General features: G+C 37.7%; 1 protein-coding gene across 1 annotated transcript in view; it reads left to right on the forward strand.

The window, feature by feature from the left end:
* Nucleotides 1-2405: 2405 nt before the first annotated feature.
* LOC105475526 (collagen type I alpha 2 chain) overlaps nucleotides 2406-12662 on the forward strand; it is a 36881-nt gene continuing 26624 nt past the window's right edge. Inside the window, exons 1-9 of the mRNA XM_011730850.2 lie at nucleotides 2406-2598; nucleotides 5251-5261; nucleotides 5884-5898; nucleotides 6541-6576; nucleotides 7696-7788; nucleotides 9082-9135; nucleotides 12085-12129; nucleotides 12222-12275; nucleotides 12368-12421. Of these exons, the coding sequence (XP_011729152.2) occupies nucleotides 2529-2598; nucleotides 5251-5261; nucleotides 5884-5898; nucleotides 6541-6576; nucleotides 7696-7788; nucleotides 9082-9135; nucleotides 12085-12129; nucleotides 12222-12275; nucleotides 12368-12421 (432 nt within the window). The 5' untranslated portion in view covers nucleotides 2406-2528. The remainder of the gene's footprint in view (nucleotides 2599-5250; nucleotides 5262-5883; nucleotides 5899-6540; nucleotides 6577-7695; nucleotides 7789-9081; nucleotides 9136-12084; nucleotides 12130-12221; nucleotides 12276-12367; nucleotides 12422-12662) is intronic.

A 12662-nucleotide genomic window follows, 5' to 3' on the forward strand; every position in this document is an offset into this window, starting at 1 on the left:
GCAAATCCAATGATTGAACCAACTTGACCCCCGAAGCATTATCAGATAACCTCACTGAAGGGTATTTGGAGGGTTTCTTTCATAAATCTGTTGCATTACGACCCTGAGTCATTTTGCTCAGAATTAGTTTCTGACTCTCAGCAACACAGGACAAATGCACACATATGCCCTGCAAAGGCAATTCAGCAGAGTGGTAACAATGATACTTAGAAATCATTGCTCACTTTTCTGATATGCAGAAAAAAAAATTGTTATGATGTAGTATTAAAGTTTTTCTTTCCTGATAAAAATGATTTCCACTTTAAAAGATTTTTTGTTAGTTCTGTAACTGCGATATTTCAGGGAAAGGGTAAAAATGTTCTTGGAATATACAATTCAACCTCAGGTCTTTTGTTGCTGTGTTGTTCCTAGAACCTAGAAAACTTCAAACATTGTTACCTAGTTAGAAAAAAATTTGAATGTGGATTGCTCCTTGTAAACCCCCTTCTAGGAATGACCAGACACCCTTTCAAATTCTTTCACTCCCAGTTACTTTAAAAAATCATCCAAAGTTGTCTTCCAAGTCAGTGCCTTTAATTAGAATAAAACAAGGGTTTATTGTTTTTGGTTATCCACTTTTACTTGCATTAACCTTTTTTTTTCTTTTACATTTTGAAAGAGTAACCTGCTTTAGAATAGTCCCTTTTATTCACAGAAGCTGCTGATGGAGTTAACTTCTGCAGAAGTTCTTCCTTAAGGCAAAGCAAAAAAAGGGGGGAGGGGGTGGGAGGAAGGAAGGGAAAAAGATTCTCAAGGAACTGCAGCCCACTCGTTTCTGTTTCTTAGAGACAGAACTGACCTAAAGATGCCCCCTTTGCGATGACTTCTGGGATAGAGCAGCACTCTGACTAGGCCCCCGCTGCCTCATAGGGGCCTTAGGCAAGTAGAGGAGAGGCCTGACACACACACACACACACACACACACACACACACACACACAGCCTTTCAAACCTAGGACCTGGAATGCCATCCCAAGAAGCTTTAGAAAAGGGCACAGGACCTTTGGCCTCCCACCTCAGGGTCAAGGTACCAGCTCCTCCTCTCCCTAGTAGGGAGTGGAGGGTTGGATGGAGGCGGCCAGAGAAGAGGGATGGTGGGTGTTGGGGAGAGAGTTAACATCTACGTTGGTGGGCGCACTGCTTGGGGTGTTACCAGCGAAGACTACCAAGACCCCAAGCTCGAATCAGAAGGCCCTCTGGATGTGCTAGGGGACGTGCTTGGGTGTAGCTGTAAGAGATGGGACAGAGAGTAGGCAGCAAGGTCAAGAGAGACCGGGGGCTCACGGGAGGGTTGAAGGGTCCAGGCTCAGGATAGAGCTGGTAAATCCGGACAAGGAGCCCATGGAGGAGGAGAGGAGAGACTGGAAACCATGAAAGATCTCCCACCACAGCCTTAGAAAGGAGAGACTGAGAAATACATTCTCGGTCTCTAGGTCGGTTGCAGTCGTTTTGGAGTGCCAGATCATCCCCCAAAAGACCCTGTTTGGAATGAGCCTCAGCAAAGGCAAGATAGGAGGTCGAAGGACTTCCCAGGTGACTTGGTCTAGTCTACGGTTCGCAAAGCCTATCCTCCCTGTAGCCGGGTGCCAAGCAGCCTCGAGCCTGCTCCCCAGCCCACCTGCCAACAAAAGGCGTCCTCCGACTGCAACCCAGCCTTCTACAGACAGGACCCCCCTTTCCCGAAGTCATAAGAGAAAGAGAGTGCATCACTGCTGAAACAGTGGGCGCACACGAGCCCCAGAGCTAGAGAAAAGCTGGACCGGGCTGGGGGTGGGGTGCGGGGGTGGAGGGGCGGGGAGGCGGCTCCGGCTGCGCCACGCTGTCGAGTCTTCCCTCCCTCCTTCCCTGCCCCCTCCGCTCCGGCCGGAGCCCTCCACCCTACAGGTGGCCTACAGGGCACAGGTGAGGCAGGACTGGACAGCTCCTGCTTTGATCGCTGGGCTCCCGATCCCTCTCTGGCTGCTCGGCCGCCCGGAGGTCTGCACATTCTGCCCATGTCGGGGCTGCAGAGCACTCCGACGTGTCCCATAATGTTTCCAAACTTGGAAAGGGCGGGGGAGGGCGGGAGGATGGGGAGGGCGGAGGTATGCAGACAGCGAGTCAGAGTTTCCCTTGAAAGCCTCAAAAGTGTCCACGTCCTCAAAAAGAATGGAACCAATTTAAGAAGCCAGCCCCGTGGCCACGTCCCTTCCCCCATTCGCTCCCTCCTCTGCGCCCCCGCAGGCTCCTCCCAGCTGTGGCTGCCCGGGCCCCCAACCCCAGCCCTCCCATTGGTGGAGGCCCTTTTGGAGGCACCCTCGGGCCAGGGAAACTTTTGCCGTATAAATAGGGCAGATCCGGGCTTTATTATTTTAGCACCACGGCAGCAGGAGGTTTCGGCTAAGTTGGAGGTACTGGCCACGACTGCATGCCCGCGCCCGCCAGGTGATACCTCCGCCGGTGACCCAGGGGCTCTGCGACACAAGGAGTCTGCATGTCTAAGTGCTAGACATGCTCAGCTTTGTGGATACGCGGACTTTGTTGCTGCTTGCAGTAACCTCATGCCTAGCAACATGCCAATGTAAGTGCCTTCAGCTTGTTTGGGGGAGACTGGGGAGAGAAGTTAGATGGGAGGGCACCCTGCCCTGAAAAGGAAAACCTGTAACCTGAATTCCAGGCACACTTGGAGGGCAAACTCTTAGGCATGTGGGAAAACGCCGGATTTGATAAGAAACATGGAAATTACTTTAAAAAATGAAAACATAAAAGTCTCGCCAAAAGTTAGGGAACTTTTCTTCTAAGTTCAGAGTGAGACAGTTAACTTGATCTGGATCCTCAGCTTGGTAACCCCCAAAGGGAGCGGAAGGTCTTTCCCTAAGGATGAGATATTAACCACCAATGTGGTGGAGGAAGTCAAGGTCCTCCACCCCACAGGCCCCATAACTGCACTGATGTCCACCTTGTAAAACTTGAGGCCTGCGTTAGAAAGTCCTTCAATTGAGTAACATAAAACTCACCTCCCAAGAGCTTTTATCTTCTGGGCATTGTAAGGCTTGTCTGGAGGAGGAGGATGACGATGATGATGATGGTTATAAGGCGCCCTCTGGAGGAAGGAAAATGAAAGTACAGGGGACAGGGCCTTAAGCAAATGGAATCCCAATTAAAGCTTCTATGGGTTTATACAGATTAATGATTAGCATTTCTGGTTGGAGCCTTTCCCAGTGGCTAGTCAGTGAACCCTGGAAAGAAGAATGGATGCTACTTGGAATGGGTACTTTCTGAAAAGTAATATAAGTGTCTCAATTCACTTTCTAGTCATGGAAATGGTAACATTTTTAAACTCAAATCTGCCCTAAATTTTGTTGAGTCGAGAATTACCCCTTTGACATGTTCCCAGTGATAATCAAAGGTTATGAATGCAGCAAGTTGAGAAATATCAACACTGACAAGAGACTCAAGAGACCGGGGTTTTTCCCATGACTCTGACACCAATTTGCTGCGTGACCTTGGGCAAGTCAAACGGCCTTTTCTAAACTGTGAGACAGAGATTATGGGGACCCCAAGGCCACTTTCCAGCTCTAGGTTTTATGACCAGACTTTCGTATCAAGATAGAATGAAGAAGATCAGTCCGTTTTCATCTTGAAAATGGCTGCCAAAGTACTAGACAAAGATATTGACTAGACGGGGGATGGTATTGTCTGACCACACCCAGTACTCCAAAAAGTTGTTTCAACTACATAGCACGGTGTCTACTACCGCATAATTACTAATGAGTGTGTGTGTGTGTGTGTGTGTGTGTGTGTGCGCGCGCGCGCGTCTGTGTGTGTGTGTCTGTCTGTTCCCCCTTCGTTCACTTTTAGTGTACATACTGTGGATACTAAGGAGTAATTGCAGTGAACAAATTCACATTACCGAGTTCATATTTTTAATGAGATCTGAGAGTGGGAAGAAAGAGTTGGCTCCTAGAGAATAAAATGAAGGCAGACTTAGGGAAATTTGAAGGTACAAAGGCAACTTACCTTCTGATCAACAACCAACCACACTCTGGAATAAATGTTATCAAACACACATTCTTCAAAATGGTCCATGTCTGAGTAATTTAAAAGGCAAATTTCCAAAATCATAGAGGCTTCCGTTAATAAAGTCAGGCATAATTATTCTTCCTATTGATGGACACAATGAAGTAAACATATCATTCTTGTAATTTAACAGTAATTCTCATAAATTGCCCTTAAATGTCAGTGCTGGATGTGGTCCACCCTCCTGAATTGTGACTGTTGCAACAGATGTTCTCACTTCAAATAACGCACTTCTTGGCCACCTCATTAAAGCAATTTTAGGGGTGATTCATCCTATTGCAAGCTTGGCCACACTTGTATCCTGTATTAACCGATAATTTTTATACTGTAGGAGAGGAATTCACTCTTTAAGGACTTATAACAATTATGGCAAAAGGGTGGATAGCACTTTTGTTTATTTTTTCTATTATTTTTCAAGATCTTTAATCCACAGTTTTTCCATTTATACAAAGCTCTTTCTCAGGGACAAAAATGATACATATTGGTAAAATGACCTTACCTAATTTAAGTGAACTAATTTAAAGCAAAATTCAGATGTCTGAATTAATCCATCTTCACAGTTAATAATGTGCAAATTAGACCTTTTGAAAAAGGGTATTAAGAACAGTACAAACTCAATGAAGTACTAGGTAACTTCAATGTTTTATAAAAAAGTAAGTCTACTTCAATGATTTATAAAAAACAAATTTCAATATAGAATTTTAAGGTAGCATACTTTCCTAAATTTTACCTTTTCTAGATATTTAGGTATTAAATATGGATTAAGCTATAAATTACTTCCTCATCAATCTACTAATCTTGTCTTACATTCAGCGATTCATCTGTGCACTTTACCAGCTTAATTGCTAAGTATTCGAAATATCCTTCAGACACATTAATATTTCACAGCATTTATACAATAGTAAATAATTAACAATTTAATTCAAAATATATTTACATATTAATATTGCAAACAAATCACCCTGCTGATCCCTGCCATGCTTTTGGCCTGCATAATTTCCAAGTCATTAAAATATTCTTAATAAAATATATAATTGGTCCTTTAATTAGGTAGCTCAATTTTATAAACTTGTCTCTCTATTTGTTAATTATTGCTATTGATCCATGAGGTGATACTAATAATTATTTCCTATCTTTTCTTTTTTATCTACAGCTTTACAAGAGGTGAGTAAAATTATTTTTAGAATTTTTTAAAAATACTTTGATTCCCTTGGCTACAGTGATGTCTTCTCTTGGAAGGGAAGAAGTTACATTAATATTGACCATCCTAGATTCCCAAGAAAATTGTGAAGAATTTTGATAGTCAAAACCTTTCTGGCAGCCTTAGAAAGTACCCACCCAATTTTCCAAAATAGGCGGGGCTACTGAATAAGACTAAGTTTATAAAATACTCATAAGAAATATAGAGTAAATAATCCAATAGAAGTTTGAGTTTTAGGATCTGCTACTATGAAGCAGAAGATTTCACTGAGCTAGAGAATCTTTTCACTCCTTTAGAATCATTTGCAAAAGCATTTATTGTTAACACATTCTTAGCTCATGAATTGAATTTGAGGCATAATTACAGGTAAGTATTGATATGTATTTTTTGTTCTGTAGGTACATATTTTTATTTGATGTATTGGCAAAATTTTAAATTGTAGTTTGAAATATTAAACTAAGATAATAGTAAATGCATAATGTAATGAATTGTGAAGGTATATTTGTTTACTACATCAAAATGGAAGCTGTTTTAAAATATATATACAATTTTCTTCATAATAATCTTTGATTTCTTCTTTTCTAGGAAACTGTAAGAAAGGTAAGAGTATAATACTTCTCCATAAACATCTAAAATTATCAGGGATAACTTATAATTTAACTAAATTTATAGTAGACTATGGAAGGAAAATATCAAAATTTTGCTCATATGAATATGCATTAGCTAAAGCATAAAATAAAGTAGCTTTGATGTTTACGATAACAAAGTTTAATTATCTTCCAGAATCATCCGTAATTACATTTATGTGATACAAACTGGTGATTTACATACAAAATGAAAAAAATGACTTGTTTTTATTCTGGAGATGGAAAGCATATTATGTTAATTATAGGTAGTTAAAAAGTTATTTTAAAGAGCTTTGACTATATAAATGTGCTGTTAAAAATGTAACAAAATGGTCATTTCACCTACAGTTATCATCTTATTCAAATGCTATGCATAGTATTAACCCAATAGCTGAAGACTGTGGCAGCTTCCAATCCCCCAGCTGAAAAAAATTACGTATAATTACAATTAAAAAATGTACTTTTATCTATTGCATTGTGTCGATTTTTTATGTAGTATCTAATAACATTGTAGTTAGATCAGTCTTACCAACTAATTATTATCAAGAATGATTTGTTTTCACTGGAAATTACTTCTTAGGCATTTATTATCGTGCTGTTTGTATCTTTCCTGTAGGGCCCAGCCGGAGATAGAGGACCACGTGGAGAAAGGGTGTGTAATTTTTGAACTATAAAGGGCTTTACCCCATATTTGAATAGCTACATATTAGAAACTATAGGAACTGGCAACTGGCAATTTATAAGAATATTATGTATCCAGATAATTGTACACCCCTTTAAACAGGTAATGCACTGCAGAAGAAGTGAATGAGCATTATTACATATAATCAATATTTGTTTTAGGTCAAAATTACCGTTAAAAAAGAAAAACTGTTACAGTCATATTATTTGCATGGCCTACTTTCTTTATAATTTACCCATCCAACACATGCATAATGAAAATGTATCTACCTACTACCACAGTCCTCTCTTTAACATATTTGGTTTGCTTTTGAAGTAAGATCCCTTAGGTAGCTTGGAAATAATAGTGAATTAGTAGTCAGTAACATGTTTCTCTGCTCAAATTCATACATGTACAAGTCAGGCTTACATTTTATTTGTGGCATTATTAAATCTCCCTGCAATTCTTATTTGACATTTATAACTGCGTGGTTTTGCATTATATAACACTTTTGCCAATATGTGAATACCTATATCTTATATCTGTTAGGAAGTGGAGACTTACATGTATTCCACTCAAACAATTTATCAGAAATAGAATTATACCAGTTAATTATTTTAATAACACAAGTAGTTAATGATAGTAAATCTGCAGGATTTTCTATTGTATGATAAAGCAACCTTATTAACTGTCATATCAATTAATTTATTCACATGTAACATACCAAAACTATTGAATAAGTTTGTCACAGTCAGAGATCGGCAAATAACAATACAATGTAAGTCCTTGTGCACTGTTAAACATGTGAAGCACACAGAACCATACTGTTTGGCTATAATTTTTATATTTGAATACTGCAGCTTCAGTACAAATTAATATTCAATGGCTGAGATACTTCTTTAGGAAAGCTACCCTGTGATATCTTGAGAGTTATTAACCCTCTTTCTAAAATAGACTCATAAGTGAATGTCAACCAATGACAAATATAGTATATTAAATTTCCACCCTACTTGCACATAGAAAGGTCTAAACAACTGATCTTACCACATATAATTCTTAGGTTTCTACAGGGCCTGTCTAACCTGACCTTATTCATTTTTTACATAACAGGGTCCACCAGGCCCCCCAGGCAGAGATGGTGAAGATGGTCCCACAGGCCCTCCTGGCCCACCTGGTCCTCCTGGCCCCCCTGGTCTTGGTGGGGTAAGGTGTCCTAAGTATTGCTAACTTTTAGCTAACTTCAGTTTCTCTCTGTTGAAAGAAGGCTTATTGTGGAATTTATTTTTAGCAGTTAAGGGATAATTGTTCTATTTGAAAATTAGTATATTTTATTTCATTTATTTGGTTTCTTCACTCAAGATTCTGCTTTACCCGTTCTCTTTGTGAGCCCTTGTCAATTACAGGACTGGTCTTTGTGTGCGCTGAAGTTAGCTGTGGCCATCATTACCATTATTTAATTTGGAGATTTAATATCTTTTATCAGTAAGGCACAAATAAGAGGTGTTACATAATTAAAGAGTTTGATTAGATTGAACTACATACGCGAAATCCCTGATCTTAAGCAATTTCACAAACATCCTACGCTTTTTATTCTCCTTGACTTGAAGTCTGCTGAACCAACATTCAAAGCGGTTTTAGGTTTAATTTGCTTGAAACTAATTTGAGAAAAGTACATTTCCCTTTTTCATTAATATCTTCTTTTAGCTTTATGTCTTTAACAATTGTATGAGTGCCAAATGGCCTCACTGCAGGAAGGAAAACATTTTGCTTAATTGGTTAGCACTATGAATCAGAAGCCTGATTCTAACACCCAACTGTATGCCAGTAAAATAAGACCTTTCTCCCCCGAAGATCTTATTATGATTGCTTATCTATGAAGGGCATTAAAAAGCAGCTTCTTTAATAGAGCTACCACTATAAGAGAGATCTTTAACAGTAAAGTTATTACTGTGAACTAGTTTTTAAAAGTTTTATCTTCCAAGGGGCATTTTAATTTAATTTTCCTCTAAACTTGAAAACTCTTTATATCCTTCCTGAAACTCAGGCAAGAAAAAGATCCCTTAGTCATTTTGTGTAGCTCCGGTGGGGAAGGGCAACAGGTGAAAATGCGAAGATGTCCTCTTGAGCTCTAATTTGTCAGGAGCCCTTAGTAACATTAAAAGTTTAGAAAGCTTCCCTTCCTCAGTGTAGAAGTAAAAGGTGGGAGTGGAGACACTGAGTTAAGGCAGAAGAAGGGCTCAAAAAATAAAGTAGGGAAGTTCTCCATTTCAAAGAGATGTGGGCCAAGTTTTAAATGCACAGCTCTCCTGACTTTTTAGGAATTTAGTTCAATATAGAATTTTAAACTAATAATTATATCAAAAACATTCCCCTCTTTTAAATAACAACAGAAAAATATTGACAAGTAAAATGAGAAAATGAACGACATGGCTAGTAACTAAAAATATTTTATATATATATATATAATATACATATATTTTTTTTTTATTCCTCTAGAACTTTGCTGCTCAGTATGATGGAAAAGGAGTTGGACTTGGCCCTGGACCAATGGTATGCTTATCTGTTTATCTTAGCCAAAAAATTTACTAAATAAAGAATTCATTGTATGTCACATTTTACAATGCCATTTATTTAGCTACCTAAGTTAATACTCAATACTTAGATCATATAAAAACAACTCTTTTTGTCTTCAAATTTATGAAAACATAAGTTAAAGAGTTCACTTTTCTTTACAAAAGTGCCTCATTAAGATAGGTCATATGCTTATGTTCAAGAAATAATCTTTGGATATAGTAATCATAATTTGAGCAAATAAATTTAATTTAAAACAGTAATCACTCTGATTAATTTTTTAAATATTCTTTAGCATTGCTTAGAATTTTAAGCAACACTTAGAGACATAGAACTATTTATTAAGTTCTCTGAACTTGTTGGAAAGGATCAACAAGTTCTAGTCCAGCTAATTCATTTTAAAATGGGAGAGTTTAAGTCCTTTTCTCAAGGTCGTCCAGGTAACTAATTAAATAATTAGAACTAGCTGCCAGACAAGATGTCTAATATTTGATGACATCATGGTTTATGTACCTAGTCCTTGAATAAACCACTCATTTAGTCAATGGATATTAATCAGGTACCTTCAATGGGCCCTAAACGGTATTAGGAACTGGGGAAATTACAAGGAATATGACAGATTCTGATCCCTCCTCAAGGAGTTAACAATATAGGAAATGTTTCTTTTTCTATATTTTGACCAAAAAAAATTCTTTTTTAGTCTATTGATTGTAAATCAATACAGAATAGAGTATGAGTAAAAATCTAGCATTTATGTCACTCAGTACAAATATTCAGCACCATACCCTATCAGTGGAGCACCGCTTAGAAACATTCCCAATATGATGATGATGATGATGACTATTAACAAATGAAGCTTCTAACAAGCATTAGAGATGTTTGAAGGGAAAAATGCTAATATGAGCATGCGAAATGTGTACTAGCATATATGAAATAGAGGGAAAAATTGCCAGAAGTCAACGTGTTAGGTTGATTAAGCACTACAAAATTGAATGTATACACACACACATGCAATTTAGTGATTTTAATTAACTGTTTCAAAACTAAGGTATTTATCTGCCCAAAGTCAACATGGTCTTTAAAATGTAAATTTTACCTGGGCAGTGCACTTAGTGCTCTAGCTTCAAAAGAAGATGTTCTGCTGGAGCTAATGGCCCACAGTAAGCTAATATACTCTAAGGGTGAGATAATATTTTCTGTAGATTAGAACTCTCACTTGAGAAATAATCTACCTTTAATTGATGACTTCTAATTCCCTATTTTTTTCTGGTAATTTAAAATGTTCATATCTGAAATGAAAAAGTAGAGCGTTTATTTTGGCTTTGTTTATATTGGATATTTGAAATTAGCTGTTTCACCTAATGCTGGACATTAGTCAGTTTTAAAGCAGTACCTATATCTCAAGAAGAAGCAAAGGGTGGAAAGTAAAAAGCCACTAAATGTCATTTTTAAAAAGCCCACTAAGCTGGGAAAATTAATATGGATTTCAGATTCCCCTGTTTTTGGAACATCTGTCTTAGGGGCATAAAGCAGAGTATTTTACTTTGAAATATCGGTGAAATATAATTTAAGCTTGCACATCCACACACACACAGAGACATATGTAATCAACAGATATGTGTTTCACAAATAGGGAAGATAGGCAGCAATAAAGTATTAGTATTAAATATAAAGTATTAAAATAATTCTCCATGCTGGAAAATCAATAACTATAAAATCCCACAGGGTTCTTCTCTGAATTAATGAGTAATCATACTGTCTCACAGCCTCCACGAAATACACTACATTTTATGTAAATGAAATTGTTGCAAATACATGAAAAAATAAACAAATATAATTAGAAATTCCTGGTGTCAAAGAAAATTATTTTTTAACATATGCCTAAAAAGCTATTGTGATTGAAAAGTGACAGTTTCTTTTAATGTTGGAGCAATTTCTAAAACCAAATGAATAATTCTTATAATTAAAATGACATACATTCTAAATAAAATCCATGTTATTTCACTCTAGGCATTAATATAGTAGGGTAGGTTTGACTGCAGAGTCCCCACGGCTGATGTCATGAACAAATTACTTGAGACTGGTACATGAAATATTTTCAGCATTATGAGGAACAGACCCTACAGATGAGCTTACACAGACATTGATTACTGCAAAGAGGAGTAAAGAAAGGGTTTTTGGTGTATGAACTAGTAACAGTCTGTTTTACCCTACTTTTGTGCTACAGAAAGAACAAAGGGAAAAACAATCTTCCATCATCTGGGCCATATTTTCAACAATAATATAATATAATAGACTTTTCCAGAAGGCTGTTTCAATAATATCTTATTTTTCCTTCACCCCTCATTACATCCACTTTTGTTTGACATTTTCATCAGTCACCAATAACCCTTAGAGGAGCGATAAGGTTATAACAAACTTCCCTTTAATCATTAAGAAGGACTTTTGATTCTTTTCAATTTATGTCCTTTGTGGCAATGAAAATACCAATTTCTTAGCTAAATATGACATAAGAAGATGACATATGATCAAAAAAATCCAAATGGAAATGCTTCATCTGCTGCATATAAGACAATTGTATATTCTGCACTTGTGCAAAGACTGATGCCCTTCATTGCATCAGAACAATCTCAATATGCCCAATCGTGCACAAGTTTAAGGAACTTATGACTGTCCCATCTAATTCTCACTGATTTCTATTGATTTGGATTGGGAGAAAAGGAAAAGCAAAGGGGCAGAACTAGTGCAAGAAGCTTGAGTCCTTAAATTCTTCCTCAGGAGAAATAAAAACTATGGAATAAAACCACAACAATTCTGTTTGTCCATCACAAAATGTCTATGGCACTGCTAAGTTGGTCATATCTGATGCCAGCCAACACCATGACCACTTATCAGTGCTAACTATTGATATATCTGTTTTCTTTACAGGGTTTAATGGGACCTAGAGGCCCTCCTGGTGCAGCTGGAGCCCCAGTAAGTACTGAAAGTTTATTATGCCTCTTATGTAAAAAGACAGAGAATTAAGAAATAAAGGCTTGTAGTATGACATTCTTTTCTTCTTTTAGGGCCCTCAAGGTTTCCAAGGACCTGCTGGTGAGCCTGGTGAACCTGGTCAAACTGTGAGTACCTTTTTCCACCTCTGTGATCAGTTTTTTTCCTGGGAGTTTATGAATATAACCTTAACGAAATGATGGGTCTCCCATTTTCTTAGGGTCCTGCAGGCTCTCGTGGTCCAGCTGGCCCTCCTGGCAAGGCTGGTGAAGATGTAAGTATTTACTCTTAAGCACTTTCAAAATGCTATTTAAATACTCTTGCCTCAACAAGATTTTCTAGATTCAAATTAAGAATTCTGCCAAAAGCTGAATATGCCTGAAAGAACTCTTAATACATGGGAAATGATATTTTAATGAAACATTAACTAACCTGCTTATGTTAAGGGAAATATTAAATATGTATCTGGATCCACATTTTTATGTGATAACTTTCTCCCCTTTTGTAAAAACCAA

The sequence above is a fragment of the Macaca nemestrina genome, chromosome 4 (assembly GCF_043159975.1).
Source record: "Macaca nemestrina isolate mMacNem1 chromosome 4, mMacNem.hap1, whole genome shotgun sequence".
Taxonomy (NCBI): domain Eukaryota; kingdom Metazoa; phylum Chordata; class Mammalia; order Primates; family Cercopithecidae; genus Macaca; species Macaca nemestrina.